The sequence below is a fragment of the Setaria italica genome, chromosome VIII (assembly GCF_000263155.2).
Source record: "Setaria italica strain Yugu1 chromosome VIII, Setaria_italica_v2.0, whole genome shotgun sequence".
In the NCBI taxonomy this organism is placed as follows: Eukaryota; Viridiplantae; Streptophyta; class Magnoliopsida; order Poales; family Poaceae; genus Setaria; species Setaria italica.
The window spans coordinates 33,794,316-33,815,685 of NC_028457.1; the positions used below are offsets into that span (position 1 = coordinate 33,794,316).

Below are 21,370 nucleotides of genomic sequence, written 5' to 3' on the forward strand. Positions count from 1 at the left end.
GCCAGCGTAGGAAGCGGCCCAGCCCAACTAGTCGTCCAGATAGAAATCGTTTCGCTTACCGGAATTTTAAACAACAGCAATTTGTGTCCTAAAAAAATCAACAACAATCTGCTAGTAGTTAGTAGTATTTATTTTAATCAGGAGAGGCATGTTCTGAACTTCTGACGAAACTGAAACTGAATGAGGATGAGCCGTCACCGTCGACGAAAGCTCTGACGAAACTGAAGAACCAGGAGCAGCGGCAGGATGATGTTCTGAAGAAACTGAAACTGAACGAGGATGAAGGAGTGAAGTGGAGAAGATTCTTTTAACTTGTAAGATCTTCTTCATGAGTCATGACGTTTCCTCAATCTATGAAGAAGACCTTGTAGGCCGTTGCTTCAGTATCTTTGGTTACTTTTAACTCACGAGGACCCCATGGACCTTCCAGTACTATGATGGCTGATGCTATCTGACTCTGAGTGGTTTGCAGAGGCAAGCACCGATTGTGTTCAGATTCATGGAGTTCTACTGTGTTGGTCAACCAGATCCATAGAGCGGCTTCGGCCATTATCCATTCCCGCACCATGTAACTGTTGAGAGCTCTCCAATTTTCATCTAAAGAACAAGAGCTAGTCCATCATTTTTGCAGCAAAAATACCAGCTTGCTTGCAAAAGAATGGCCGACTAATTTGAGAGCCAAATCAACGCCACAACTTAAACACAATTTCCAGAGATATATGGTGTTACCTCAGCGAAAAGCCAAAACTCCTGTAACTATGCATCAAACTGAAGTGTTTGTGAATGTGAGGTTGCAGCAACAAAGGCTTGAACATAATGTAGTGCAATGCTTCCCAAGGCATTTTTTATGGTAAGCAAATTGTTACTGAGGCATCTCGACACAGCATCATCTAATGGTAGCATCTCTCTTCAAGCCGCGTGTGTGCCGGTGGCGGTGCGTGCGGAACCGGCGACGACCTTGATCTCGTAAAGCAGCTGCTGTGCGATCGGTTGGTGCTGGCCCAGGGCAGCACCGCCTAGTCCCTGCCGCGCGGCATGGGCGAGCTGTAGCTGCCGGAAGCGATGCCCTGCGTGTGGCGCTCTGGTGCCGCACGTGTTTTGATCGCTACATAACGTGCCACGTATTAAATGTTGTTCTTTCTAGTCAATGATAGAATACAGGGATGAGATGCTTTAATGGTTCCTTCAACATGTTATATCTTTACTGAAATGCATAGGTTAGTTTATCCTTTTCTTTAGTCATGACAAAAAATGTGAATGGACTGTTTAATATTTATATACACATGCTGTTTGACAGGCAATGCATATATAACAGTTCCTTATTGTTTTTATATTTACCATGGTATTCTTTGAAATTTTGATGCAGGAATTTGAGGAAATAATCCTTAAGAAGAAGTTCATCTCCAAAAGTGAATATGTCAACAGGGAGTTGGTGAAGTTGTACAATGAGGTTCAGGCTTTCCTTCTCCAAACCTTCGAGAGCGTTCATAAGAACTCAATCACAAAAGCAGAGATGGTAAAGCTGAAGGAACTGTACCAGATAAAGATGGATTAGATTGCTATTGCGAAGAAGTGGATTGAGAAGTTAAACGGGAAGGCCATTCCAGTCCACCTCACTTCGATAACCAGAAGGTGATCTTCAGTCGAGTTTGAGTTTTTATTCGTCCACCTGGTTAACTCGAGCAAATTCTATACCATGCATACTTAGAACCTACTTTTGACCTAATCTCAGTCTCTACTGCATGAGAAGCCTTCCTACGCTACAGAGGCTGACATTAGGACAAAACCACCTCCTAGTCAAGTGCTTTGGCTTCCCTTTGCTAATTTGCTCCGAATACAGCTGATCGTTGCCGCCAAAGGTTGATAGTTATCCTACCAATGCAATCTCGACAACGTGGACTGGTTCAAATCTCTGACCTCGAGGAGATGTGATTCCTGCTGCCTTCTAATCCCAGATGAAAAACATGAATCCAATGCTCCACTAGTATTTTCATGCTGCTATTGCACATTCTCCCTTTCCCCTGACTCCGTTATACGTGGTGTATGTTTCTCGATGACTCGTTGCTATCCTAAACTGAAATAGGATCAGAGAGAAGGTACGTAACTGCAAGATGATATGAAGTGGTGACAGAGAAGATGCATTCATATATACTAGAAGAGACACTTTTTCAGGAAAGGAGAGTTATTGATGGGTGCACAGCTCCACTTAGCTCACATGATGGTATCCTGTACTACGTGAGGTCTACATCATTTATGCACTTCAACAGTCACATCCATGTCTTCAAATTTCAAAGATATCTTTCGTCGATATAGGAGACAGTAGTAATTGAACAAGTAAAAAATCTCAAATTTGTTACTCATATAGTACCAAAGTCATCACGAGCTGATAGCACGGACACTCAATCAGGTTCTGCAACAACCACATTCAAATCCTCATATGCTGATACCACTGCAATAGATTGTTGGTTATACCACGTCTGTGGATGGCATTTCCGATATATTACCGATGAATCACTGGACATGCGCAAACACAGATAGTACAGGGTTTTTTGGACAAATTAAACTGATGTTTGACTCGGTTAATTTGAAACTTTTTTACTTCTAGCCCTGCTGTGCAAACAGATTTACACAACACTAATTAAACTTCCATGCGCTAGCACACAGCAAGTTATCATTGCTGGTTCCAAACTTGGACCATTGCTGGAATATTTGGAACCGGCAGTGCATATTGACAGTGCTTGCGAGGTCAATGAAAAGACATCGTCGTCCAGGACACCATCATGCAAGATAGCACAATGTTTCACAAAAGGTCGACGTGGAGGCCTTGTGTGTGTCACCGCAAACCGACCATTTCATCGACTTTTTCCAACCGATACATGTTGCAGGCCGCACCACGCACCGACATGGCAAGGCGATCGTGAGAGCACGGTGGGAGATGCTGGCTAGCTTCGTCGCCGCCTCCTCTAGGGCAGCTCCGAACATGTGCTCATTGAGGACCACGGTTGGTGCAGTCCAGATAGGTGCCGGCACCAGTTGAGGATGTTTATTTTACACCAAGTACTATGCTTAAGGGAGGTGTGGTTCCTGATGCCTCCTAGTCTTAGATTCCAACCCACTGCATCATCATCACTAATTAAGAGTTTCTTGATTCCATTGCCCTCTGTTTTCTCTTGAGTCTATTAGCAAGTGAGTTGTATACCTACACAGGCAAGTAGCAACTACTATCCTGATTCCTAAGGATAGCAAAGACTAAGCTTGATATATAGATGTCATCGGAAAAGTAATATTACGTGCAAACAGATAGTAGTGCAAGTAGTAAATAGGCTACGAGCACCGATTACATACCCAACCTATTCCCTATCTTCCTGTTCTTTTTATATGTGGCTATTCTTTTTTTCCTCGAATATTATGTGGTCGCTGTTCTTTTTTAGGCCCTGTTTGGCATGGCTCCAACTCCGGGTGGAGCTGCTCCACTCCACAACTTCACATGGAGCCAGCTCCGCTCCAAAACTCCAGAACAAAAATGAGGTGTTTGGCTAGATGGGTGCTCTCAGCTCCAAAAAAGATCGATTTCAGTGTGGATTGCCATTGTTGCCCTCCAATTAAGGCCCCACTTGTCATCCTCTCTATCCCATCTTCTTCTTCCCCTTTTTCCACTGCACTGTGCCGCACACGGGAGACCCTCCACGGGCGGCGGGGTGGGTAGCGACGGGGCGGCGGGTGGCGACGGGCGACGACGGGCGGCGAGCGGCGACGGGCGACGACGGGCGGCGGGGTGGGTGGCGACGGGCGACGACGGGCGGCGGGCGGCGACGAGCGCGGCGGCGAGCGGCGGGCGTGGCGGCGAGCGGCGGGCGTGGCGGCAAGCGGCGATGGGTGGCGGCGGGCGGCGACGGGCGGCGGCGGGCGGCGACGGGCACGGCGGCGGGCGGCGACGGGCGACGGGCAGGGCTCTGGCGGCGAGTGGGGCTCGGGAGAATAGAAAGGAGAATAGAATGAAACGTTTTTTTGTGTAACCAGTGGCATTGGTGGGTAATTACCCACCAACTCCACGAGAAGGTTCGAAAGAGAGGTTTCTGGAGCAGCAAAAGAGGTGCTCCAAAACTCCACCTTCATTTGCACTACAGCTCCATGGAGTTGGCAACTCCATGGAGTTTTGGAGTTGGGGTGTTTGGCTGAATTTTTTGATGGAGTTGCTGGAGTTTAGGAGTGGAGCCGTGCCAAACAGAGCCATAATTCAGATAATTGCCTTTTAATGGTTAACAAATGTTGTTCCTTCTAGTCAATGACAGAATACTTGCCACGTACTGCATATTAATGACAGAGTACTTGCCACGTACTGCATATTTTGATTGCTACATTACGTGCCACGTACTGAATGTTGTTCTTTCTAGTCAATGATATTATTCAGGGATGAGATGCTTTAATGGTTCCTTCAACATGTTATATCTTTACTGAAATGCATAGGTTAGTTTATCTTTTTCTTTAGTCATGACAAAAAATGTGAATGGACTGTTTAATATTTATATACACATGCTGTTTGACAGGCAATGCATATATAACAGTTCCTTATTCTTTTTCTTCAATATGTTGAATGACAAAAAATTCTATACCATGCATGCTAGAACCTATTAGATTCTGCCACGGCAACACAATAAATCAGTTTTGATCTGTTGAAGCAATATTCAAATAATATGTAGTTTGATGTTGTGCTCTGTACTAACTTTATGTTATAACCACTACGCTAGAAACGATTTGTGCTGGCACACGCAAATCAGCGTGCTGGCGGACGTGATTGGCAACTGCCAGTACAAAGATTTGTCAGGATGGGGGAGCGCCCGCCAGCACAGATTGTCCCATCTATGCTGGCGAGCGCTTATGTGGCCCACCAGCACAGAGGCCACTGTGCTAGCGGGCGGCTAGCGGAGTGCTTTCAAAAAAAAAATCGAAATTGTTTGTGACAAGTGAACTAACTACTCATTAACATTTGTGTTATCTTTGAAATAGTATTTTTTAAATTTTCTAAATAACATTTATATCCATGTGTAAAAGTTTGAAACAATTTTGAAATCATTTTCCAAGTATTTAAATAACATTTTTGAATTTTGACTTAATTATTTCCTTCAACTCAAATACCCATTAAATTAAAATATTTTTTTATTCAAACAAGAGGACTTTATATCAAGTTGTAGATTTAGATTAGATTTAAAATTTTGTAGTTGATAACCTTTTCATTTAAAGTTGTTTAATTGCTCAAAATATCATTGTAAGCTGTCTAATTTTGAAATCTTGAATTTTAAAATTTTCAAATGATGCCGTATGCAACAAGCTCTATATCAAAGTTGTAGTGCTTAATGAGATATAAATTTTTGTAGATGATAAATGTTTCGTTTAAAATCGTTTAGCTGCACAAAACTTTGTTATAAGGTTACGAAAGAAACACGTTCCGCCACGTCAGCGATCCGTGTCTCCAAAATCAAGCTCTCCCGTTGGCCCGAACCTCCACTCCCTAGATTCATCCCCTCTTATCCCTTCCCTCTCCCTCTCTTCTTATCCATTCCTCTCACCTCGTCTTCCAAGGGCCAAGGGCTAGGAGGGTGGCGGCAAGCGCGGGACACCGGCCGGCGGTTGGCGGCGTGGCATGGAAGCAGGAGGCGGCCACGGCGCCCTTGGATCCGAGGCCGTGGCGGGCGGGCAAGGCGGTGCGGGCGATAGGAGCGGAGGGAGCGGTGGCCGCTACGGGCGTGTGGGCGGCTGGAGCGGGGCATGGCCAAGCGGCGGGAGGGGCCTGTTTGTCATCCGCAAGCACGGACACGAGGACGTCCTGGAGGGCCGTCGCGTCCTCCGCCTCCATGGCGGCATTCATGGCGTTGAGGATGCTGATGACATCCCCGGATGCAGCAACGTTGGCGGGGACGCTGTCGGGCACGGGCACGAACCGGAACTCTAGGCGGTGCATGGGGCCCAGCACATTGAAGTGCGTGTGGAGCACGGTGACTCAATGTGCGTGTGGAGCACGGTGACAATGAGGCCCCGTGTGTGGACCGCGTCGGCGAGCTGCAGCAGCGGGTTGATATGGCCCTGGAACGGCAGCAGGAACACCAGGACGCGGCGGCGCCGGTGCGTTCTGGGGCCGTCATCGCGGCCGCCGGCGCGCGCTTCTTGGACATCGAGTGACCACTGGTGCGGACCACGACAGTCGGCGACGGGCGGCAGGCATGGCAAGCAGGCTTTTTTTATTTTCCAAAAATAGCTGAACGAGCACTCGCCAGCACAGACCGCCATTTGTGCTAGCTTAAAGTTACCCACCATCACAGAGCCTACTTACCTGCCAGCAAAAACCATTTCTAGCCAATGCGCCAGGGGGTTGAGGTAGCATCTTTGATGAGGGACAAGTTCCTGGCTTTCCAGGCCTGGACACGCACCGAGTACGACACCAAGAGCTGCGTTGCCGTTGATGATGAGTTCCTCGCTGGTAAGGAGCAGGTACGGCAATCGGCAAGGGAGGTATTCGAGGAGACGTCCATGTTCTCCCCATCCGACTTTGGTGATTTTTCTGACATGTATAGGTTAGGAAACGCAGCATGTTACTCGCTAGCACACAAAAATATAACTACGTAAACAGGATCACTTGCAAGTAGATGATCATAAATTATACCTTCGCGCATCACAACGGAACTTGATGAAGCGTGAGTAGTCGATCCGATCGACGTCGAGGAAGTAGTTGTACGATTTGATGAAGTGCGCAACCTAGCGACACCTCTACAACAGTCCACATGTACAGGATGGGATGACGAACCGAAGCGTGCTAGCACTCCATGGCACGTACTTGAAGATCCCTACTATCAACCTTTGATCCAGGAGGGAAGACTGCAGGTGCGGCGGTGGCGGCAGGAACCTGGCGTGCGGCACAACTTGCGTGCGGCAGGAGCCTGGCCGGCAGCAGCACTTGCATGCGGCAGGAGACCTGGCCGGCAGCAGCACTGGCAGGAGCCCTGCGGCAGGATTTATTAGCCCCCTAGGTTAATCGTTTTGTGGCCAGTGATTAGCAATATATAGCTTGCTAATTGGGCCTGCACTTACCAATTGGGCCAGACCTTCCTGGGCATCTCCAACAGTATATGCCACCGACACTGATGACGAGGAGGCTGCTGTGGACTCTGAGATGTTTTAGGGGTTTGAGGGGTGTTTGGTTCCACCTTATTTAGGGACTAAAGTTTAGTTCCATTGAGTCCTAAATAGCCAAACACCCTTGCTAAACAGGACTAAACTTTGATTGCTAAAGGGCCTGTTTGGTTATGGATGCTTATTTATAAGTTGCTTATTTGCTTATTGTAGTTGCTTATTTATAAGTCTAGGTGTTTGGTTTGGGTTGCTTATTTGCAATAAATGAGACTGCTATTGACACATTTGCCCCTGCCATCCCATTTCCCATTACCCCTACTAATTACCAGCTCCTTCCTTGGCTGGCGTCAGAAGAAGAGGGCAGCGGCCGGCGAGCGGCGGGCGGGCAGCGGGCGGGAGCGGCAGGCGCGAGCGGCAGCGGCGGGCGCGGTGCGGAGGCGGGCGGGCGGGCGGGCACAGCGGCGGCGGCCGGCGCGGAGGCGGCCGACGAGCGGGCGGCGGGCGCAGTGGGCGGCGTGGAGGCGGCCGGCGGCGGGCGCAGCGGCGGCGGCGGGCGGAACCGGCGGTCTGAGTGGTGACGGGATAGAGGAGAGAGAAAGGGGAGAGAGGAGAGAGAATGAGGGTAGGAGGTGTAAAAGTGCCCCATAAGCAACTATAAGCAACTCAAAAGTTGCTTATTTGCTTATGCATAAGCAACTTATAAGCAAGTCTATAAGCAAGAGTGTTTGGGTTATAAGCAACTTATTTGCTTATTTTTAAGTTGCTTATGAATAAGCAACCATAACCAAACAGGCCCAAAGTTTAGTCCATAAGCAAGTTTTTGATTGCTAAACATGACTAAAAGGTGGGGTGAACACCTTTTTCCCCATTAATGCCTGTAGATACCCCCTGCTCTCTCTCCCCCCTCATTAAGGTCTAATAGGTCTTCGTCCACCTCATTAAATGCTCTTTAGCTCATGGAACCAAACAGCCATGACTAGAGTTTAGCAACTTTTAATATCTAAAGTTTAGCAAAAGTATCCAAACAGACCCTTAGCTCATCAGCATTTTGCTATCTATCTACCTACCTACCTATCTACCAGTCGTCGAACCAATGTATCTACTATATCTGTCAATCTATCTACTAGTCGTCGAAACATGTTATCTACTATCTGTCAATCTATTAACCTATGCTATGTTTGATCTTTTCAGTTACTACTGCAACAATTTTTGATAACTTTGCAATTAGCCTGTTAGAATATTGGTATACTGTTCCATTGCCAAAATCTACCTTTCATGCGTGAATGCTCTATCAAGCACGCATATTATATATTTATATATCAAGTCTTTGTTTATTACTCTCACTCTTTTATTCGTCATGCTTCATTTGTTTCTTGTATCGCTCCAGCTGGTAACTTAGGTTTCTGTTGTTCCAAAGCATATGGCCTTTTCTTATCCTTAGAACCATCAGCTGAACTGGGTAGCACAAAGTGTAGTGACTTTATTTTCTTGTTTGGTGTACATGCTTTCTCTATTAATTATGTTATATGTTGGCCGTAGTTAAGTTCATGATCTAACAATGTTTGGCTAAAGTTATCAGTCCATCGGCATGTTAGCCTGTTCGCTTCAGCTTATCAGCCGGCTTATCAGCCACCGAACAGTGTTTTTCTCTCACAACAAATCAGCCGTTTCAGCTTTTCAGCTGGCTTATAAGTCTAGCCGAACATCTATGTTGCACCTAACTAGGCCATTATGTGCTTTTAGTTAAAAACCTATAACATATGCATCGCATTGACAGGATGCGGTCATTATATCAAGGACCTAAATGCATTACCTTCTAGTTATAGTCCACCATCTACCATTGCAATCTGATTGTATCTTTGTGGATGCATGCTTAAATCTTGCTGGCCGTATTCTTTCTGTCTGCAATACATAATGCTTAATGTACTTGACTGAGTTGCATTGGTTTCGTTTATTAATTTGACTTCTTGCATGTGCATCTATCGATTTTGCAATGGACAATGAGTGGTGATTGTCAGGATGCTCCGATCCAACTGCATCGCCACATGCTGTTCACATGACACTGATAAAAATTGATCACCAACACATTGTTAATTTTTTATAACCTCTTGTATGCATAGATGTATCAAGGCATTATATTCCAGCACGGGGTGGCCTGTTGCTGTGACTGTTTGGAATATTGTTATATTATTTGTTGCCAGATTCCACCTGAAACCTGGGAATGCAAGATCACTGTGCATATTTTTTTGTATATCACCAGTCAATGTCTGCATTATGTAAAGCTCGTATTATTGTTGGTTTCTGTTTATTCTTGTCACTCTGTTGCATATATTTGTCATACATCAAGCAATGCTGTCTGATCTTATGTGGTAGGTTAGTTTGTTTATTCCTCTCTATCCAGCAAAATTGTATTGTGCCAAGTTTCACTGCGTTGCATGAAGTGTTTTGGTTTTTCCAAAACACATGGTTTTTTATTCATGGAATGATTGACTTAACCGAGCAACAGAAAGTTCTATACTTGTGGTAGGTAGGTTGTCCTGATGTCACTTATTTAATAAATTAATGCCCATCAGTCACTGTTATCTTCATGCTTTCTATTTTAGAACTAAAAAACATAAGTTGCTATACTCCTGGAGGATCCGAGGACTAGTGTTTTGACATTACCTGCTACAATATTCTTATTTTGTGCTGTTGACAAAATCCACCTCTGATTAAGCATCTATACGATTTGTATGTCACAGTGTAGGTTTGCCTTGTTTGAAGCTGTGCCTTAAGATTGTTGGGTTTTTGTTTATTCCTGTCACTCTGTTTTATTCTACATTATGTTGATTATTTCATTCGATGTATCGATCCAGCTGACACCGAAGTTTTTCCATCGTTTCAATAATTTTTTTCCTAACCTTAAAAGGATCAGCTAACCTGGGCAGCAGAAAGTTGAGTGTGTAAATTTTTTGTTAGCTGTGCATGGTGGTTCATTTTTTTAAAACGAACCGGGCAGGAGAGCCGCCGATTATATTAAAAAAAGAGTTCCAGACTAGAAAGATACAAGAAAAAGAAAAGAAAGAAAAATAAAACAGACTCGCTCGGTTGGATTGGGACATCAACACGGGTAGCTACTCAACTCAAAACTGCCACACCTGACCAGTTGGATTGCGATATCAACGCGGTTTTACCACTCCACTCACCACGGCGGCACCCACCAACATCCACCCTCATGTATTTGCCGAAACATCCTAGCGTGGCCCTGCGTCCATAGGGAACCGATAGAAACAGACTGCATCGCACTAAAGCCACTGTCATATGGGACCCTTCGCTGTAGTGCCGCAGCAACACCACACTCTACCTGACAGAGTGATACCACCGAATTCGAACCTCTCGCATGGTGGTTCATTAACCTGCTGTTTTTTTTCCTTCTTATCTTGGATTCTTCAAATTTTTTGTATTTCCATGATCAGGATTCTTGGGTACTGCAGTCAGTGTGCAACATGCCAACATGAGTATGCCTGAACATAGTGGATTGGTCTTGAGCTGCAAAGTGACCTTGTTTGCCTTTTGCCTATGTTGTGCTGTTTAAATCACTTTGCACGGCAGATTCTTGGTCTGAACATGCAAAATGAACGACTTTGCTTTCACTTTTGTTTCTTGTACCATTTAAGTGTTAAACATTTCATTATTGATGGTGCTGTTCTGTCAATCAGGCCGTTGTTCCTTGGTGTGCTGGCTACTGTCGTCATCTAGAAGCTGTATTCAAAGAAAAACTGGCAAGATTGGTGTTTTGATCTTTCAAAAAGAGAGCTGTGTTTGATATATCTGGTGGCAGCATGCTTTTGTTAAGCGAGCCCCAATGAAACAAAGGAATTCTTGAGGAGGGTTTCTTTATTCCCTTTTCCATTTTTTTGAGCATCAGCTAAATTCATTCCAAATTTCGGTCACTTGACAATTTAAATTTGTGATATTACTTATTAAGGAAAATATAGGCCTTATATTATGCTAGCTGCAGGAAAGATGCATGAGTTGTGTATGAAAAACTAGACCCGAGCAGCTCTAACCAAGGATGCATGATACACTAGGTCGTCAGTCATGCATATATAATTCATGATGCTACACTAGGCCTGGAGCATATATAATTTTTTTCGGTAAGATTACACCCAGGCAAAACTCAATTGCTCAAAGCGTGCATGCACATATTTCCCCTCGTTGCGGATATAGAGATTGGTTCCGCAGAGAATTGCATGACAAACAAATAAAATAGGATCGATCACACCTTTGGGATCTTCTTAGAACAAAAGCATCCTTCTCTTTGGTGTTACTCCACCACCTCTGAGATTTTGGAGCAAACCAAATCTAAGATCGTGTTGCAATGTGAGAACCTCTTGCTTCTATACATTACATATATAGTATGCTTATATGCAGCACGGACAATGATGTGTTGAGTAAATCTGTCCGACCGTCTGCCATGGTGAGCTTTCTTAGCCACTGGAACATCTGCATTATCAGCATTCAACTTGATGACAGAATTCCTTAACTCGAGATGAACCCGATTAGGCAGGCAGGCATCCTGTACCCTGTTGGCAGATTGAGCGTGCAACTCGAGATTTTTTTTTTTAGAAATATTATGCTTCTGGCAGATTACCAGGACAAGTCCGAAAGGGGTCATTTTGGTGGAAGGATGTTGTGAAACTCTTGGACAAATTCCTATGCACAGTGGTCAGACCTGTCTCTTATGGCATGATTTGTGGAATAATAAGATTCCAGCACAAGAGTATCCCCACTTATTCTCATTCACTACAAAGGCTGATATATCTGTTGGGAAAGCTTATCACCTACCTAACTTGCACCAACTTTTTAATTTGCCTCTATCATCTCAAGCTCTGGATCAGCTTCTTCAATTAGGAACAGATCTGAATGAAATCCAATTTAATGATGATCCTGATTGTTGGACATATTTATGGGGCAATTCTCACTTTTCAGCCTCGAAGGCATATCATGTTCTGTCTAGCCATCGTCATGTGCATCCGGTTTTTGGATAGCTTTGGAAGTCACGCTGTCAAAGTAAACATAAGTTCTTCTTTTGGCTCCTTCTCACTGACCGGCTTAGTACCCGCAATGTGCTTCGAAGAAAACACATGGTTCTACCCTCCTATTCTTGTGTCTTGTGTTCACAGGATAGTGAGGAAACTTTGTTTCACCTTCTACTGCAATGTCCCTTTGCTCAAGAATGCTGGATCAATATCAGTCTTTTTGCTAATCTGGATGAGGAGCCTTACACAATTCTTACAAGCTTCAAAGCTCAATTACAAGTTCCTTTTTTTATGGAAGTCATTGTGCTCATGAGTTGGTGCATTTGGATGGCAAGAAATGATTGGATTTTCAGGAGTATCACTCCCTCCATTCCGGATGCAATGAGGAGGTTTCGGAGTGTTTTTACTCAGGTTGTCCTACGAGTAAAGGAGGCTTGGAAACAACCCATGTTAGAATGGCTAGAGCACTCATTGTAATTTTTCTTATTTTCTTTTTCTCCTTCTTTGTTTCCTGATTTGTACATTTACTTTTCTTGCTCTTTTTTAATATATATATATATCCAGCAGGGGATAATCATCCCCTCCTGTTTCATCAAAAAAAAGAAAGTCATTTTTTCTCTAGATTGGATTTCAGCTAAGTTCATGATTCAGATCTCATGGGTGACTCAGTGAAGAACACAGAACCAGCGAAGATCTCGTCAGGTACAAAACAACATAATTTTGCACGGCTCTGTCGAGTAAAAAAACCTTCACGCGGCGCAGTAGCTTTTGTTAACAACATCCCCCGTAATCCGTAGATAACATGCAGCAGGCAGTCTAACGTAAGTTATTATTCAACTTAAAATTTATAATTCAACTTAAAATTTGCTAACTAACTGACGAAGGTACCACCTGACGCTTGATTCCTTCTCGAGCTTCATCACGGTGACGTCGCACCGGACGACGATCCCACCGTCCTCCTTCCCGCCCCGCATCGCCGCCGACCTCAGCTCTTTCGCCGTGGCCACGTTCTCAGCGTCTTCGTGCCACCAGGCGGAGAAGCGGCGCGGCCGGAATGCCCTGCTCAACACCCGGTTCCCCTCGCTGTCGAGGACGCTCACCTCGTACGCCGCCGTCACGTCCCGCGGCCTCAACAAGTGGAGGAGCGCCGGCCGCCACCAGGGGTAGCCCCTGTAGACGAGCTTCACGGAGGCGCGGCCGGGTGACGCCGACGCCGACTCGTCGGCGCCGTTGGGGTAGAAGTGGAGCTTCCACTCGTGGCCGCCGACGACGAACGGCGCCGACTCGATGTGGTGGCCGGGGAGGGCTGCCGACATCGTCCCGGAGTAGTTGTCGATCCGGTGGAGGTGCGCGCCGGTCTTGTGACGCACGCGGGTGGAGGAGAAGGAGACCGCCTCCCGCGCGCGCCGCCACGCGCCGCCGAGCGCCCGCAGCGTCGGGGACGACGACGACATGCTGGGGCGATGGACAGACCCCTTCAGTCCCGGTTGGGTTACAAACTGAGATTAAAGGTTACCTCTTTAGTCACGGTTTGTAAAATAAACTGGGACTAAAGTGCGTGCGTACAGCGCCTTGCAAGCCTGCATGGCGTCTATAATTTCGTGCATATCTCACGTACCCCTTTAGTTAACCTTTGGTAGTTGAGAACTTTTTCTTATAATGAAGTCAATCAAACGAGTATTTAAACCAATTAAACAAGTATTTAAACGAATCAAACAAGTATTTATACCAATACTATACAATTATAATTTTTAGCGTACTATATATATATAAATCTAATTAGCGTACGTATTACATATATATACAAGCTAAATCAAACTATATATATATATATATCTACGATGATCTTCCCGTCGAGGTGCTGGGAGCGTCTAATTTTTGTCCATCGTAATGAAAGTCTCCTTGTGGATTTACCACCTCGTCCACCACGAATCCAATGAGACCTTCACATATTGCCGCTACTCTTTCCTTCTTCAAGAGTCCCAATTGAATATTCCACATCTGTAATTTGAATACATATATGTGAATTTTACACCAACAATTGTAGAAAATAAATAACTATTAATAGTTTTATTTTACATACTTTAAATTCATGCTCCGTGGCCTTGGTGGTCTTGGGTTCCAATAAATTGTGCATGTGCTCACAGATATAGTAGCCATATAGATTATCATTCCCAGGTTCCTATCTTAAGCACTGTAGTGGGAAAAATAATTAAGTTATTAAATATTCGTGCTATAGAATGTACAAAATATGCAGACTTCATACGTACTAGGAAGTCTGTTCTCCATGTAAGTTTTTCTTTGAATTGACCTGATCTGTCTGTCTTGATGAATTCTCTCCATGCTTTGCGGATTAAAATAATGAATGATATAGTGTTAGGTGAAAATTTAAGAAACAAAATTTTGTATAGAGATAGAGGTCCAGAATTATTACATGTCTAGTGTGTGTTGCACGTCTTGGTACTCCTTCGGATCTCTCCTCAACGAATCGAAGACAGTGACGTGACTTCGATCAATGTTATAATAATGAGGATCCAGTGGGAGCTGCATACGTAAATATTCATATATATTAGAGGTAACTAACATTAATCAGGTAAGAAAAAAGAAAACGAATATAGATGGCATACACACGCTTACTTGAAGTTGTATGGAAGTAGTATGTGATCCTTTAATTTTTGTCTATCTAAGGAACTGTATACTGCCAATAATGTTTTGTCTGGAAAATCTCGTATCTGGGCTTGGTTCACTATGGATGGATCCATGAAGCCAATATGGAGGTACACTTCATGTCAGCACGTCCGAATTAGCGTCCTACATAAAATGGAAGACGAAGTTAATTATTACGGCGACACATGCACAAAAAAATGATATGAGCCAAAATTTACATGTACATATAAACGGACATTTACAGAGTTCAGGAGCTCATCAGAGAGATGTCTAGGGCACCATGATGGTACACTTCGTATATATCCTTGAATCGTACCCACAGGACTGCCTTGCCTTCGCCGTGAAAATCTATCGGTTTTATCTTAAGGCCCAACATCTCCCTCTCGTCGGTAGACAACTTCATATACCATTGATGAAATTCGTACATCTTCATTGATAGCTTCTTTAGCGAATCAGGGCTAACCATAGGCTTGCCTAGCTCAAAGGTCCATTTCGGTTCACTTGGCAGTGCAGCTGGCAGCTCGACTTTTTTCCTTTTTTCCTTCCCATCAACCTTTACTAATGCCCGTTCATAGTTCGATAGTAGTGGTTGACTCTTCTTGGCTTGTTCTTGCATCTTGATGAATTTATATAATTCTCTTCGATCTACTGGTGGTGGCTCCATCTCCCTTACTTTTCTTAATTCCCTCTATTCCCTCAACCACTCACTAGCTTGCACTTGGATTTCGGTCCAGCGTTCCTCATGAGTCATTGCCTCCTAGCGTTCCTCAGGAGTCACCTCAGAGTCCTTTGTTTTCTTCTTACACTGTCTTGGCTTGGGAGGCAGTAGTCGCGACTTCTTAAATGGTGCTCTTAGTCCCGACGAAGGTGATCGTGGAGGGGTGTTGTTGTTGTCGTCGTCGCTCCAACCCCCAGGCTGTGGTGGAGATGGAGACCTTGATCGTGGAGCATGTTGTGGTGGAGATGATGGTCTGGATGTTTGAGGAGATGGTCGCTGCTGTGGATTTGCGGAGAGTGGTCTTGAGCTCTGAGGAGGTGCCTCCACGCCGGAGATGATGATGTAGCGTTTGCGCCATAGAATGTCCCCGTGAACCACTTCTCCTAGTGTTGTTGACCCGTCGCCTGCTGGGAAGTTGAGCTCTAGGCCTTCAAATTAGCTATCAGGGATTCTCTCAACGACAACACTGGCATAGCCAAGTGGAAGCTCCATGCCATGGCATGTATGATTTGGCAGGATTGGCAATGCACTCCCGTACGCCACCTGGATATATAAAAGAAATGAAGTTCTTAAACTTCAAATTGCCAAAGCACTCCCGAGGCTCCGGTGCATAAATATTATGTATATATATGTAGCTTAATGCTGAGGTTGCCGATCGGTGTATGCAACTCACATGTGGTGCGTTGCATGATGGCATCCACAGGGAATAGTTGCTCTTCCACGGGTAATCCTGGCGTATGTGGCTCAGGGAGCCCTGTGGACACACAGCTGCTCCTGAGGTGTTGAGAAGGGCTAGCAACTGCATCGGCCATTCGTCTACTGCCTCCCTCCTACATTCTTACTTCTACAGATTGCAGTTTGGATTCTATCGTGCGCCGCCATCTCTCATCCTCTTGCTCCTTTCTTCGGTTCTGGCTTGTGTACATGTCCAAGTTGCCTCGGAATGCGAACTTCCACGGAACAAGCCCGAACCCTCGGGTACGTCCTGGGGGTTCGGGATTCCCGAGGGCCATTGTGAGCTCATCATTCTCTCGGTACACCGTCAATGTCCCAACCTTAACATCTTTAATAATCTTGTCAAGCTTTGTAGCCGCTTCACGTAACAGGTCATCGAAGACCAGCATCCCATCATCTTGGTTTATCTCACCTCCATGAGCGTAATACCAATTTTTCGATCGTTCGGGCCAATCAATTGTTCCTGGTATGATACCCCGCTCAATCAGATCTTTTTCCATCTGATTCCATTTGGGAATTGCTTTGGCGTAACTACCTCGCCCTAGCTTATGATTTTGCCCTCTTCACTGTCCATGCTTTCACATCATTTTCAATATATCCGTCGGGAAATGTGAAATGTTTCTTAACTTCTTCCCACAACATATTCTTTTCTGTATCCTGGAGCGCGTATGGATTAATCATTTTGCCCTTCCATTACCTTATGCTGATGGGCACGTTCTCCCTTACGATTGCCCGGATCTGACTCACGTACTGTGTTGCCACTTATTGGAGAGCAACCGGCCTGCCCTTTTCTGTGACTTCCGTGATGATAGCCTTTTTTGTTCCCGTCTTCACCTTGGAAGGACCTCGGGGCTTTGGGTTCGTCGATCCAGAGGACTAACAGTTCAAGATTCATTAATTAATAGTACATAGTAATAATGAATAACATCATATATTATATATAGAGAGGGTTTAAATATGATATATACCTCGTTGGAACCTTCTGCCACGATAACATTTTGCTGGGGCTCGGGCTCTTCATTGCCATCGGCAGACAGGTTGAGAAACATGTCTGCCTGGCTACCCTCTTCATTGGTGTACACTATGGGAAGGTTGGAACTACTATCACCAGCAATAATCCACTCCATTAGATACCTTCCGACCATGTCGTCGGCCATCGTTCTCAACTACTTTGTACATAAAATCATATATAGAACAACCATGAAAAAAATTCATTTCAACAATTTTTTTTGAAATATACAAAATGTAATATACAAATGTACTATGCAAAATGTAATATAAAAAAAGTAACATACAAATGGAATATACAAAATGTAATATACAAAATGTAATATACAAAATGTAGTATGCAAAATGTAATATAAAAAATGTAACATACAAAATGTAAGATACAAAATGTAATATACAAAATGTACTATGCAAAATGTAATATAAAAAATGTAACACACAAAATGTAATATACAAAATGTACTAAATTTCAACTAATTTCTAAGTATTAATTAGAAGTATACAACTATATTCCACAAACAATTGCAATGATCCAAACAAGGCCTAAATGTATACAAAATTTATTGTTTATGTAATCTACCAAATTTCAAAAATTAATTCGGGGATGGACGGAGTTGGAGGGGGGCGCAACGGCGATGAGGACGCGCGGCGACGATGGGGGAGGCGATCGGCCGGCTGGCGACGGCGGTCGCGGCGATGGGGACGGCTACGACGACGGGGCGGAGGTGGCGCCAGCGCGCGATGAGGGGCACGCGCGGAGGTCACGGCGATGGGGATGGACGCGTCGGCGGCGACGATGGGGACGGAGGAGGAGGCCAGCGATGATTGCGGGCGAAGATGATGGCAGCGGTGACAGAGACGGAAGAGGCGAGCGAATAGGATGGGCCGACGGCGGCAACAGGGAGCGGCGACGGCGGAGGCCGGCGACGGGCGGGACAAGGACGACGAGTGAAATTTCGCTAAGTTTTGGGCGGGGGGGGGGGGGGGGCGTGTAGAAGACGCTATAACTTTTATACTAGACCCCCCTTTTTATCCCGGTTTGTAAATGAAACCGGGATTAAAGGAAATTTAACCCCGGTTTCTTATACAAACCGAGATAAAAGCCCCCTTTTATCTCGGTTTATGATCACCCGCGATAAAAGGTCCTCCTTTATCTCGGTTTCTGATCAACCGGGATAAATGGGTACTTCCAGGCGGGAATCGAAAAGTCCCCTTTTGTCTCGGTTCTACTTTATAACCGAGATAAATGGGGGCCTTCTCCTGTTTTTCATCTCCCTACTGGTTTTGGAAATTTATTCTATTTATGTTTTCACTGGATTTCAGGAAGTGAAAAATAAGAAATTTACATATTTCAAACATGCAAAAATATATTAAATTAGCAAGTTCTTTTACAATAAGTTGTAACTAGTCATAAATTCTATATTATTTCTTTTTGCTTCTATTTGGAAATTTATTCTATTTATGTTTTCACTAGATTTCAAGAAGCGAAAAATAAGAAATTTACATATTTCAAACATGCAAAAATATATTAAATTAGCAAGTTTGTTTACAGTAAGTTTTAACTAGTCATAAATTCTATACTATTTCTTTTTGCTTCTATTGGGAAATTTATTCTTACCGGGTGGAACTTGTAGGCATCGGATCTCACCGGGTTTCGCTGGATTTCATGAAGCAAAAATTAAAACTTTACATATTTCAAACATGCAAAAATATATTTAATTAGCAATTATATTTACAATAAGTTTGAATGACTCATTAATTCTACACTAGTTATATTACCTTCTTAAATAATTATTTTACTGCATCACTATCATCTATCATTAATCCGAGAGGGCAAACAATCTGTTTAGCTTCATATGTTGTGGATGGCAATTCATTATTCTTGGGAAGAATCTTCTTGATAATTTCCAACATCAGTATCGCAAACTCAAATATTGTTGAAAGTTTACATATAAATACATAAATTATTTAGGTCATATTTAATTTATAAATAACTAAATTATTAAAAAAATTAATATTTCCCACATAATTTACTTATTCTAAAAATGGCTAATTCCATACCTCTATCTGAAAAGTACTAAAGTATGAAATTACACCTACAAATTATATGGCTAATTTATAAATATCCATCACATTGTAGCTCAAAAACATGTATAAATACAAATCCTCTACATGCTTAACAACAAACAAAGTCATTTTTCTCCCTCTGTAAAGTATAAAACAAAGCTTAACGACAATAAATGAACGGAGCATGAAGTAGCTAACCTTCACAACACTTTGGATGAGTGAAATCCCAACGGAAATGAGAAAAAAAATTTAGCAGCACCTCCCCTAGACTTGCTTCGGTGCCATGGAGAGGATGAGCTTCTCTATCTTTGTGGAGTGGAGTGGCTCGGGCTAGAGGAGTGGTCTCTCCTATAGATAAGATTTTATCCCGGTTGGTAAATCCAACCGGGACAAAAGATTAGAGCTTTTGTCCCGGTTGGTGTTTACTCCTAGTTGGTAATCCATCCAGGACAAAAGCTATAACCTTTTATCCCGGTTTGAATTACCAACCGGGAGTAAAACGGTTATCCCGGTTGGTAACTCCAACCGGGACAAAAAGGTTGGATCTTTTGTCCCGGTTGGTGGCTCTAACCGGGGGTAAAGGGTGGCGCTGTCGGTGCTCGAAAACTAGCCGTTTTAACCGAGACTAAAGGATGGCCTGTATTCCCGGTTGCAAAAAAGGAACCGAGAGTAAATGTGCGCCCCATTCCAGCCTACCGTGGCGCATCCCCTTTTCTCCCGGGCCGAAATTAAACCGAGGCTAAAGGGGTGGGATCTAAAGTCAATTCTCTAGGAGTGTTATGGCGTACAAATTCTTAGGTGAAATTCTTAATAGAAAAAAACGGCCACATAATTTATATATGCAAGAAAAATGAGGAATGGATTCATAAGATAATTTCCAATAAAACTAAGGAACAAATGGTCTGCATGTAACTGTATGGCTGACCACAGATCCTGTGTAATGCCTGCAGTAATAATTGTTGTCGCCGTCGTAGCAACTTTCGCAATTTTCGAGGTAAAGAGGCGAAAGCACAGGAGGTTTTTCGACAGAAACGGCGGTGACATACTCAAGAGCATGGGCATTAACATCTTCACGGAGGGTCAACTGAAGAAAATCACAAACGGCTACAAAAAATCTATCGGAGAAGGTGCCTTTGGCAAGGTCTACATAGGGGTAACCGATGACTCCCAACAGGTTGCCGTTAAGTGCTCCACTGCGAAAGGCGATGTTCTTCCACAGGAGGAGTTCGTTAACGAGATCACCTTCCAGTTCCGCATCAGCCATGCAAACCTTGTCCGCCTCGTCGGGTGCTGCCTCGAGACAGACGTTCCCATGCTTGTCTTCGAGTTTGTCCCCAGAGGCAGCCTACACAGCGTCCTCCATGGCGCCGGCAAGACGCTCCCTCTGTCCTTGCCAGTGCGCCTGGACATTGCCATTGGCTCAGCGGAAGCTCTTACCTACATGCACTCGCACGGTGGCCACAACCACGTCCATGGCGATATCAAGTCCGGCAACATCCTCCTCGACGATAACCTCACACCCAAGGTCTCTGATTTCGGGTCGGCGAAGCTCGTGTCCGTCGCCAGCAGGTACTCCAAGTGGTGTGTGTCAGGGGACATGAGCTACATAGACCCAATATACATAAAGTCTGGCCGCTTCACGGAGAAGAGCGACGTCTACAGCTTTGGTGTGGTGCTCTTGGAGCTCGTCACCAGGAAGCCGGCCAAGTACGGGGACAATAGCCTCTACATAGACTTCATCAGGTCCTTCAAGGAGGAGGGCAATGGAAGGAAGTTGTACGACGAAGAGATCTTGTCTGGTGATGATGATGCCCGATCACATCATCACATGGAATGTCTTGACAAGATCAGTAGGCTCCCGGTCCAATGCCTCAAGGAAGACGTGGATGAGAGACCGACCATGGCTGAGGTGGTGGAGGAACTTAAGGAAGTGAAGGCAATAGCCAGCGGAGGCTTAAGTTCTGTTGCAAGCTAATTAAGCATGCATGGAGCATGGTCAGTGTCAAGATTAGTCTATCCCTGTGTATAT

General features: G+C 44.5%; 2 protein-coding genes across 2 annotated transcripts; one reads left to right on the forward strand and one right to left on the reverse strand.

Moving 5' to 3' along the window:
• Nucleotides 1-13,003: 13,003 nt before the first annotated feature.
• Nucleotides 13,004-13,600, reverse strand: LOC101762956 (BTB/POZ and MATH domain-containing protein 2). Its single transcript, XM_004980687.1, has one exon. The coding sequence runs from the start codon at nucleotides 13,598-13,600 to the stop codon at nucleotides 13,004-13,006; it is 597 nt and encodes a 198-aa protein (XP_004980744.1).
• A 6,681-nt stretch (nucleotides 13,601-20,281) lies between these two features.
• LOC101763361 (putative wall-associated receptor kinase-like 16) lies at nucleotides 20,282-21,316 on the forward strand. Its single transcript, XM_004980688.1, has one exon. The coding sequence runs from the start codon at nucleotides 20,282-20,284 to the stop codon at nucleotides 21,314-21,316; it is 1,035 nt and encodes a 344-aa protein (XP_004980745.1).
• Nucleotides 21,317-21,370: the final 54 nt, after the last annotated feature.

What these genes read in the sequence shown, in the direction of transcription:
- LOC101762956 (XM_004980687.1), bottom strand. Translation starts at nt 13,600, where the DNA reads ATGTCGTCGTCGTCCCCGACGCTGCGGGCGCTCGGCGGCGCGTGGCGG.
- LOC101763361 (XM_004980688.1), top strand. Translation starts at nt 20,282, where the DNA reads ATGCCTGCAGTAATAATTGTTGTCGCCGTCGTAGCAACTTTCGCAATT.